General features: G+C 42.7%; 1 protein-coding gene across 2 annotated transcripts; it reads left to right on the top strand.

The window, feature by feature from the left end:
• The first annotated feature begins 126 nt into the window (after window positions 1-126).
• C1H1orf50 (chromosome 1 C1orf50 homolog) lies at window positions 127-7,233 on the top strand. 2 transcript variants are annotated; one of them, XM_036823081.1, is made up of 5 exons: window positions 127-265; window positions 385-500; window positions 5,573-5,659; window positions 6,172-6,303; window positions 6,719-7,233. In XM_036823081.1, exons 1-5 carry the CDS (start codon window positions 187-189, stop codon window positions 6,917-6,919), a joined length of 615 nt encoding a protein of 204 aa, XP_036678976.1. In that variant the 5' UTR covers window positions 127-186; the 3' UTR covers window positions 6,920-7,233. The 2 variants fall into 2 exon arrangements, with proteins under 2 accessions (XP_036678976.1, XP_036678986.1); XM_036823091.1 differs by having other exon boundaries at window positions 154-256.
• Window positions 7,234-11,554: the final 4,321 nt, after the last annotated feature.

Raw genomic sequence — 11,554 nt, forward strand, 5'->3', positions numbered from 1 at the left:
GGCCTTCCTCCAGCTTGGACCCCGCCCCTCAGCAGAACCATGAGCGTCAGCCGCAGCCACGCCTCCGAGCTCCGGGCAGCTCCGACGCCCAATGGCCAGGGAACACGGAAGCTCCGCCCATGGGCCTTTTTGCGCAGGCTCCGTAGCCTCGCGCCGCCTGGGAAGTAGGGAGAGGAAGGTGCTGTCATGGAAGAGGGTGCAACGCCCGGGACGACCCAGGGAGTCATAGAAAACCAAGGAGTTCTGTCGGCGGCAGGTTGGGGAGGTAGGCGGGGCGGGAGTCAGATGGGGAAAAGAAGCCCTCCCGGAGTAGCTAGTCTGCCGGGCTCCGCGGGAGGCCGAGGGCGGGTGCTCACGGCCTGTGTTCCTGGGTGTGTGTCGCAGGAGCCCTGGTGGAGCTCACCCCGACCCCCGGCGGCCTGGCCCTGGTGAGCCCCTACCACACCCACCGGGTCGGAGACCCCTTAGACCTCGTGGCGCTCGCAGAGCAGGTGCAGAAGGTGAGGAGGCGCGGCTGGGGAAGTAAATGACCAGCTTCGTGCACGTTTGGTCCTCCAAGCCACTTAGTGTGGGGTAGCATTTGTTCTCGTCTCCATTTTACACGCGGGGAAAACTGATGGTCATGGCGAGTCGGTGGCCTGACTCCAACTGATCTTCTGAGACCAAAGACTCCTTCAGCTGCAAATTGAGTGCCCATAATCTCCCTTCGTGGGAAGGTTTGCACAGTACTTTCAATATTCATGATTTCATTTGGGCCTTAGGACAGCCCTGTCAGGTAGGCAGTACAGTTATTCTTCCTATTTGACACGTGAAGGGAAGTTTCCAGGGACCTTTCAAGATCACTCACTCTAACGCAGTTCTGCAGGGATGCATAGCCCGCTGACTTTAAACTGCTTCCCTAAGATCTTTACTTCTGACCTGAGGGCTTGTAGAGCTTAATATCTTTTAGAAGGGCAGGGACTCTAAGTTTTGCCCTCTGTCTTCATTCACTGGACACAGTATTCCCAAGCCCAGTGCTTAGACATTGATTGCCAAAAGAAGTAAAATAAGGAGGAAATATGACGTAACAGAAATAGCACTGGGAGTTTGGACACATGCATTTTAATCTCAGTTTTGATATTAACTTGCATTGTGACTTGAGATAAATTACTTTTTTCTGGACTTCAGCTTCTTTATCTGTAAAGTGCAGGGTGTCGTACTTCCCTGGTAGCGCAGTGGTTAAGAATCCGCCTGCCAGTGCAGGGGACACGGGTTCAAGCCCTGGTCCGGGAAGATCCCACATGCCACGGAGCAACTAAGCCCGTGTGCCACAGCTACTGAGCCCGCGAGCCACAACTACTGAAGCCCACGTTCCTAGAGCCCATGCTCCACAACAAGAGAAGCCACCGCTCACAGCAACTAGAGAAAGCCCGCGTGCAGCAACGAAGACCCAACGCAGCCAAAAATAATAATAATAATAATAATAAATAAATAAATTTATTTAAAAAAAAAAAGTGCAGGGTGTGAACTAGGAGAGCTCCTAGATCTAAATTTCTTGAAAAACCAGATTTCATCTAATCTTTCTTACCAAGACGTCCAGTTGTAGAACCCTCTTTGATATGTACAGGTACAGGGCCTTGCTACTTTAAAGCTTATGCTATCCCCCTCGTCCTTGTATACACGATCACATTTGGCCTTGGTTATGGTCAAAGGCCTTCGTTTTGCTCAAAAAAATTTAATAATTAATGTGCTCAAATTCCCTTACATGTACATCTCTCTACTTCAGTTTTGTTTTTTTTAACTAAGAAATTTTCAAATGCTTAGGAAAGCTCCTTTGATTCAAATCGTGTGCTTTCTCTTTTCTAGAGAGGTGGGAAGCAAGGTGTAACTTTTATGGATTAGGAGAACATTATGTGTCTGTTTAATCAGATCACCTATTGGGAGGGAGGCTCCCAAAGTCAGATCTTAGGCAAAACATTTTCAGTGGGTTACTGAGTGACCATTATGTGTATTACAATGGCCTGAAACAAAGAAAGAAGGAACACGGTTTTTGTCCTTTAGCCTATAATCAATCTAGTGAAATACAGAGGATGCATTATTGTGCTGCTTCCATTTTTCCAGTATTAGTCTTTGAGAAGCTGAAGAAAAAACACTCTGGAGATAAAGAGAATCAAGCATATTTCAATCTGTGTACTGAAATGTACTTTCTAGCAGGACTGACTTCTTAACATGCCATTTAGGCATTCGTGTGTGAAAGCTCGGGAACCCCGGTTTTAAGGCATGAAATTTGGGATCAGACTGATCTGTGTTGAAATCTTTAACTGCCATTTATTAGCTATGAAACCTTGGACAGGTTGCTTCACCTCTCTTAGTCTAATTCCTAAAATGAGAAAGTGAAGTTGGAGTTCATCATCTCCAACTTCATAAGGTGTTATGAGAATTAAATGAGACAATATGCAAAGGGCCTCAGAGTGATTAGGGCCAGAGTTTGTGCTTATCATTATTGGTACTCTTTCTCTCATTTCTGTTTTAATTAGGCTTATTTGTGCACAAATGACAGATTTGTTGCCCCCTTAAGAGAAAGGAGATTTATTGTAAGGCCACTCCTAACCCAGAACTATCCTAGCTCTAGGAACCACCTATTCTCTCCTTGGCCATAAGGTGCCTTATTGTCCTTGGAACAAAATGCAAATTCTTGTGTCAAGGGCCATAAAGCCTTACATGATCTGGTCCCTGCACTCTTTTTTACATCTCCCCTCACTGACTACTCTTAAGCTGCGCTGGCCTTAGAAATGCCTGGAAGCTGCTTCTCTGGTTTTTTGCATGGCTGGCCCTTTCCTTTCCTTCAGACCCAAGTCAAATGTCACATCCTCAGTAAGGCCTTCTTATCTGTAGAAGGCTATACCCCACCCCATCCAAATGACAGTATTATTAAATTGAATTTGAATGCCTCTAGACTACACATGCATTCTAATTCCTGCAGTCCTCACCACTCCCTGTTATTAAACCAGTTGCTTCATTCATTTGTTATCTTTGATCTGCCTCTAGCACGTAATTATGGTTATTTCCTTCATAATAGTGCATCATTGTTCCAAGTACATACAACACTAATTATCTTTCTTTTTGGTGTCTGTATCACTCCCCAGGGCGGTGCTATGCAATATGGTAGCCACTAGCTTCATATGGCTGTTGAGCCTTGGAATGTGTGGTTAGTGCAGCTGAGAAACTGAGTTTTAAATTTTAATGTAAATTTGTTACCGAGCCCAAGCTTGCTCTGCTCACTGCACAACAGGCCAATAAATCGGGAGACGAGGTGTTGAGGCAAGGAATAGTGACGTTATTCGGAAAGCTGGGCATCGGAGAAGCTGGCAGACTAATGTCCTATAGTGCCATCTTATCGGGGTCTGGATGCCAGTTTCGTTTATAGAACAGAGAGAGGGAAGAGGTGAGGAAGTAAAGAGGCCATAAGTCTTGCAAAATATCTCCTGGCTTGGCTAGTTTTGGGGAGGGGATGTGTTAATTTCTTTTTTGCAGCCATTCACAGGTGGGCAGGGTCAGAATGTCTCCTTGTGAGCTGAACAAAAGCACTTTAGTTTAACATTCAGGCAGAGGGGCAGTGTTCCTGAGGCAGGCCATTATGTATGCTTATGCTATAGACAGCATCCTTTTAGTGATTATAGTAATAAAAGCAATGAAAAGCAAAGGTTAAAGTAAAAGAAACAGATTCAACATGGAGTCAGATTCTGTTCTTCCCTGTAACAATTTTAATTAATTTAAATTTTAAAACCTGGTAATTGATTCAATTACTGGAAATTTTTAAGTATATTTGGAACAATTTCAGTATGTGAATCAGCTCTTTCAACTGTAAATTTTATGAAGTCTCAATACAGATCAAGTTTTTCCAATGAAAATTTAGCATCCAAATTGATAGGTGCTGTGAATATAAAATATACACTTAATATGAAATGTAAAATATCTCTTAACAATTTTTATATTGATTACATGTTGAAATGATAATTTTTTTTGATATATTAAGTTAAATAAAATATTAGATTTTTTTTTTTTTTCTTTTTTGGCTGCGCCATGCAACTTGCAGAATCTTAGTTCCCTGACCAGAGACTGAACCTGGGCCACTGCAGTGAAAGCGCCGAGTGCAAACCACTGGACTGCTGGGGAATTCTGTATATTATTAGAATTAATTTTACTTATTTATTTTTACTTTTAACATGGCTACTAGAAAATTTTAAATTACATATGTGACTTGTTTCATATTCTAAAGGATAGTTGCATTAGACTGTAATCTTAACGAAGGCAGGGACCTCTTTCTCATGTTTGCCAGTGTGTCCAATGCCTAGCATGGTGTCTGACACACAGTAATTGCTAAGTGTGTATTCGTGGAGCAGATAGAGGCTGGACTCAGCTTACTCAGTTGTTTCTATTCACTCATAACATGGCTTATACCTGACCTTTACCTTAAGCTTCCACAACTAACCAGCAAATTCTCTTAATATTTCTTAGTTCAAATTTAACCTCTTACTTTCTTTTCCTTAACTTAATTGTATACCACTAGAAGTTAATCAGTTTTGGGGGGAATTCCCTGGTGGTCCAGTGGTCAGAACTCCGCGCTTTCACTCTCAGGGCGTGGGTTCAGTCCCTGGTCAGGGAACTGAGATCCCGCAAGCTGTGCAGTGTGGCCAAAGGAAAAAAAAAAAAAAAAAAGTTAATCAGCTTTTTGTGAAAAGTAATCTGGAAGTTTCTGATGGATTTCTGATGTCTGAGTGATAGTCCTTCCCATTACATGAATTGGTCACACCTGTCTCTCCTAGTTTTGAAAGGTATTTATTTTAAGCAATTTCCAGTGCCTTCAGTTGAATTTCCTAGCACATGGCAGACAGTCCTCTGTGTATATTATAATCGTTTCAGGTCTACATCATAGTGCAATCTTTTAAAAATACATTTTAAGTAACAATTAGGAATGCAAATATAAGTTAAAATATAATTAAGTGTGATGTAAATAATTCAACTGAGGTAATGGTCAGATTACCAGATACTTTCTATATATAGTTAGGTTCCTATATAGCAGGTGATAAGAGGCATATACCACAAGTGTCTTTGGATTTTCATTGTAAAACCCATCCCTGATTTCAGAAATGTTTAAATGTGAGAAAAAAAAAATGGAGACCTGAGGAATAAGTGGGGTCAGTCAGGCAAAAGAGCAAGAAGGAAACATATTGGGTGGAGGAGAGGGCATATTCCATATTATTTGGAAGCAAGAGAGAGCAGGGCATGTTGGAAGACTGAAAAATTTGAGTGTGACTAGAATCTAGAGTGAACAAGGTAGACGCTTTGGGAAATAGAAAAGGAGCACTTATTTCTGTGGTGTGGGTCGTGTCAGCATTGGCTTTTTGTAAGCAGTACTGTTTGAGCTGGGCCTTGGGATGAGTGGGCGTTCATGGGGGAATGGTGAGAATGGGAAGAGTATTTTAGGCATAAGCAAAGATGTTGACATAACTTTACATTGGGATCTAAATAAGAACATCGTAGAAGTCTTATCCTTTTTTTGACCCACAGTTCAGTTTTTTTCTCACCTTAGGCTAATGAATTTGTCAGAGCAAATGCCACCAACAAGCTGACAGTCATAGCTGAGCAGATCGAACATTTGCAAGAACAAGCCAGGAAGGTAAGTAGTGGCTTTTAGGTAAGCATTCGTTTTCCTTACTTAGTTCATAGGATTGACTGAACTTGCTTATAATCATTGTAACTTACTTGTTCAGTACCTCCTAGAAATATAGAAGTGTTGAGTAAAATAGAATAAGCCCAAGAGGTTAAGTATAAGTGTTTTCACTGGGAGAAAGCTCAGTGAGATAAAGCATTTTGAGGGGAAACTATGTTTTCAGTTATAAAAGAAATGTACTGACCACAGAAAAATTGTAAAGAAATGTAAAAACCATTCAAAAGCCAGTAACACTCAACGTTTTGAAATACAATTTTCCTAAAGGCATTTTTACAGCACAGTAGCGTAACATCGTGTAATTTTTCTCTTCAGTATCGTCTGGGTCTCAGTCATGATTCACTGCTGCGAGGGAGCAAGACCCTAGGCATTGAACTGCTTCCAGATTTTGAGTGGGATGGTCATTGAGTATGAGTGCCTGTTACCTAATACCTAATTGGTTACATCTCTGCGGTTCTTAGGTATTGGAGGATGCTCGCAGAGATGCTGACTTGCACCATGTAGCTTGTAATATAGTGAAAAAACCTGGCAACATTTACTACCTTTATAAACGGGAGAGTGGTCAGCGGTATTTTTCCATTATTTCTCCAAAGGTAAGAACATTTAATTTTTGCACAAAAATCTACTCGTCTTTGAGAAATTCTTGGGGGTGTGTTTGTGTGTGTGTGTGTGTGTGGTGTGTGTGTGTGTGTGTGTGTGTGTGTGTGTGTGTGTGGTGTGTGTGGTGTGTGAGAAAATGTAGGCATAGGGGTTGGGAAGTGGTTTTCTAGAAAACTGGAGGTGGCATGAGCCCAGACATGACTCTGAAAAATACGCATGTGCTTAAATTATTTCACAGTCATTATCTCTGTTTAGGGAGGTATCTGATGTGTAATGTAATGGTTTCCAAGATGATTCTGACTGGTCTGGAGTGAAAAGCTAAAAAAGAAAATTGTGGTAGAATTAGGACGTGAGCTCAGTTTCTTTATCTCCTGCCCTGATCAGAACTGACTCGTTTGCCTTCTCTAGGAATGGGGGACAGGTTGTCCACATGACTTCCTTGGTGCCTACAAGCTACAGCATGACTTGTCCTGGACTCCGTATGAGGACGCTGAGAAGCAGGATGCTAAAATCAGCATCGTGAACAAGTTGCTAAGCCAGCCAGTGGCTCTGCCTTCAAGCACTGAACCCAGCTTCCAGGGCTTCACTTCCACTGAGAGTGGACTCTGACAAAGGCTGTCATGGCTAGGACCTGTCACCTCCTTGTTGCCCCAATCTCTGCCCTGATGGGAGGTGGCACGAGAGTCGAGGGCATGTAGGTAAATCATGAACTTCTTTGAAGGTGGTCCTGTGTGAATGTAAACGCTGTCGTTATTACTTTTAGTTGGGATGGTAAAGAATCACATCAGTCTCTTTTGGGATCCTCTCCAGGTCACAGATACTCAACTAGTCAGTTTCAGAGTACTGGCCAGTGTACTTTCCTTCTCCTTTATCTCCATCTGTTCTCCCATAAGTCAGAGCATTAGAGAAAGAAGGGTTTCTTCTTCCCTCGAAAAGATTGGCAAGTCATTTTCCAGAGAGGTCTGTTGTTAGTCTCTTAGTAACTAGAAGTGTTTGAGATTGGGGTTGTGGCTGTTTAACAGGTGGTGCAACTCCAGCTTCAGATTCGTCTGGGAAGCAGAATGTTGGGTACTGGCGGATGATGAACAGCTTGGCTTGGCTAGCGAGCGAGTGTGTGGTTCTGGTATTTCTGCACGATTGATAAGGTTTGGCTTGTCCCATTCTGCTCTTTCTGCTGAGCGAGGATGACTGGAGAATTTGAGGCAGCAGCAATGGCCAGGTTTTGGAACAGTCAGCCTCTAAACTCATAGAATTTTAGACTTGGAAGAGATTTTGCAGGCTGCCACTAACAATGTTACGAATCCACTCTCTAGCCCCACTGAGCAGGAGATCCAGAGTTCCGCCATCTGCAGCAGGAAGAATCCATTAAGTGGCAACTTTAGAATATTGTGGAAAAGAGAATAGGACAGTGGGTAAGAAACAAGAAAAACAGCCAACCTGTTGATTATGAGTTAACTCAGATTAAAATTCATTTTGACCTGAATTATTCAGGAACTTAACAGAAGCTTTTGGCTGAGTTACTCTATGCTGATTCTGACTGAGCTCTTGTGGGACTCTACCTCACTTCCTGTTTGTTCAGTGGAATTAGCTAAATTGATAGCATATCCAGCATTGCTGTACTTCCTTCAGTGCCATATAATCTATTACAACATGCTGTAAAAGGAGTGAGAGATCTGTACTTGAAATCAAATTGTCCAAGTTCCTTTCTGGGGATGAATGTCCTTTGTGTTGATCTGCTTGGTAATGCCACAATCTCATCCTGGTGTTAATGGCCTTTCCTTATAAGCTTCGCTCCTTGTGAGCTGTAAATGGTCCACAAAGGCCTAGCAGAGGTTGGGACTAGATTCTGTCAAGGTCGCACAGATGATACGTGGTCACTCAGTTCACAGGAGGATGCTCTGTGGAGGCAGCCGCGAAAGCCTCTGGCTGGGAGGCTGCAGGATATGGGACACACACACACACTAGTGGCATAGTAGTTGATTCTTACTACAGAAAGTTTCCCAGATTTTCAGAAGGTTTTGACTTGCATGATAATGACGTTTTGAGTACGTGCTTTGTTATCCATTACTGCATTAGTTACCACAAACTTAGTGGCTTTAAACAACACACATTTATTATTTCAGAGTTTCTATGGATCAGGAGTTCAGGCACACTGAACTGGGTCCTCTGCTTCAGGGTTTCTTTTCTCACAAGGCTGCAGTTGAATTACTGGCCAGGCCTGTGTCCTCATCTGAAGGCTCAGCTGAAGAAGGATCTGTTCCAAGCTCACTTAAATTTTTGGCAGAATTTCAGTTCCTCAAGGGTTTGTAGGACTGTGGAGCTCTGTTTACTAATGAACTGTTAGCCAGAGGCTGCCCTTAGTTCTTTGCTACATGAGTCTTACCAACATGGCAACTGTCTTCATCAAAGCCAACAAGGATGAGAGTCTGCTAGCAGGATGGAAGTTATGGCAGTGACATCTCATACCTTGGCTGTGCTCTGTTAATTAGAAATAAGTCACTAGGCCAGCCCACACTCAAGGGAGGTAATTACCTAAGGGTATGAATACCAGAAGGTGGAAATCCTTGAATCTTAGGATCTGTATGCCACAGTGCTCAGTTGAGAGGGAGAAGGAAGGCTGTGGGTAGAAGAGGCAGTATTACAAAGTGGTTAGGCTTGGTGGCTTTGAAGTCACAGATCTGGATGCGACTCTCAGCTCTGACAAAATAACCTCCCCCTAGTGTCCCTGCTTCCTCCTCTGGTCCCTTCTCCAGTCCATTCTGTATTCAGTCATCAGCTTGATCTTTTTTTTTTTTTTTTTTAAATGTGGACCATTTTTTTAAAGTCTTTATTGAATTTGTTACAATATTGCTTCTGTTTTTATGTTTTGGTTTTTTGGCCACAAGGCATGTGGGATTTTAGTTCCCCAACCAGGGATCAAACCCACACCCGCTGCATTGGAAGGCAAAGTTTTAACCACTGGACCGCCAGGGAAATCCCGAGCTTGATCTTTTGAAAATGCAAATCCACCTCACCCTTGACATCTATCCTAACCACTGGAACAGAGAGCAGTGTGATTGAGGAGCAAACTTTCTTCCGTTCAATAAGGTGTGCTCCTGGCACTGACCACCAGGTGGTGTCATTGCAATTTCCTGGTTGTCTTGAAAATGCAAACCGACCTCACTTTAAAAAATTTTTTTACTTTGTTACAAAGGATATTGCATTTTTAATTTTTGTGAATACTGCTACAGATCCACCTCACCCTTGACATTTCCTAACCACTGGAGCAGAAAAGAACAGTGATTCAAGAGCAAACTTTCTTTTGTTCAATAAGGTGTGCTCCCTACACTAACCACCAGGTAGTGCCATTGTGCTTTCCTGATGAAGCCAGTTACCAAGCTTAGAGAAAGTGGCACTGTGAAGTGATTTTGGAGGTAGCATCTCCTAGGGGTACTAGGACCCAGTGATTATAACAGTAACCATTTTTCATTCATCCATCCATCTATCCATCCATAAGTGAGTAATACTTAATTACTGAGTATTAAGTGCCTTCCAGGTTCCAGATTCTGGAGAATGACACAGGTGAGTAAGACAGGTCCCTATTTCCAGGAAGCTCACGGTCTAGTGGGGGAGAAAGCAAGTCAGCCATTACAACATGGTATAAGAAGGACTGTGATAGAGGTGCACATGGAATATCATGGAGCAGCAGGGAGGGCTGCTTAACTCAGCCTGGAGAATTTGAGAAGACTTTTTGGAAGAGCTGACACCTGCTTGGGTGTTGAAAAAGAAACAAGAGTTAGAGCTTGTTTGGAGGCTCCAACTGTCGTCTCTGTAGGAAGGTTGTCTTTGGGGGTTAGGGTAGGGTTTATTTTTGGATGGAGTTTATTTGTGAATGAACAAAGGGATATCCACTTAACAAGCCATATCAACCAGAGTAATCCTGCCAGTCAGGAAGGGTGGAGTGAGATAGGTCCCAGCCAGAACACTCTTACTTCTAACAGCTAGGAGATAGGTAGATGAGGAATAGGATGAAAAGCAATTCTAGACAAAAAAAGCACGTGAGGGGCACTGACAAGAAGCAATATGACATTTGGGGAATTGCAGCTGTAAGTGAAGAATATTGGCCAGGTGGGTATGAGAGGAGAGCTAATTGAAGGGTTAGGGGTAGGGAGTTGGTAAAATTGGCCTTTTTAGAAAGCTCATCTTGGCAGTGGAGGATGAGTTGGGGAGAAACCACTGGGAGCCTCCAACCCAGTCCAGGCAAGAGATGTTGGAGGTCTGAACAAAGATGGTGATGGACTGAGAGGTGTTGTATTTCATCAACTGTAAACGTACTTTTCTCCCCCCACGTTTTAATCTCTCAGACCTAGATGCTTCTAGATGTCAGTAGTATGTCATCGTTTAATAATGGTTTGTCTTAACAGTGGATGGCATCTTAGGCTTGATGAAGTATGGCATTTTGAAAGTACAATAGATCACCATCTTGTTAACTAATACGATGTGGCAGAATGAGTGGAAGGAAAGAATCTTAGATAATGTTTGAATTTCTGGCTTGAGAGTGTGGATGGTGGGAATCCACTCAACAAAATGTGGAAGAGGAAGACATCCCTGCTATTTTCCAAAATAATTAGCAATCTGTATTTGCCTCAATAATCCACCATGCTGGCCCTGCCTGGTTCACTGGGTGTAACAGCTGACACTACCTCCTTTTCTCCACATTAGCATTCCAGAAGGAGGGAAAGAAGGCTTGTGTCCTTACCTTCTCAAGTTATCAGTCAGTCCACAAGTATTGAGAGTATTGGTGGTGTAGACACAAAGATGATAAATACTGTTTAGTGAGCTTTTATTCTGCCAAGCATAGCCACTGTTTGATTTAATCTTTATATAATCCACCATCTATGAGGTATTATACAGTATTCCTATTTTACAGAGCTGGGACGTCTCAGAGATTAAGCAGCTGGCCCATGGTTACACAGATAAAAAGTGGCAGAGGTCAGGCTCAGACATTCCTATTTGATTAAAGTCTGACCATAGCTATAACCATAACCTGTTTTGGCCGATTAGGACAGTCCTAGAATATCTCTACATAGAGGTGTGAAGAAGTTAAAATACAAAAGTGACAGAGTAACATGTGCATATGGGATACTATAGGAGTAGTTCACTTGAGTGTTTAGTGATGAGCATGCAGACGGTGTATATCAAGGTCCAGAGAAGATAAGTAACTTACCTGAGGTCACACAACTTAAAAACAATTGAGCCCACATC

This window comes from Balaenoptera musculus, chromosome 1 (assembly GCF_009873245.2).
Source record: "Balaenoptera musculus isolate JJ_BM4_2016_0621 chromosome 1, mBalMus1.pri.v3, whole genome shotgun sequence".
In the NCBI taxonomy this organism is placed as follows: Eukaryota; Metazoa; Chordata; class Mammalia; order Artiodactyla; family Balaenopteridae; genus Balaenoptera; species Balaenoptera musculus.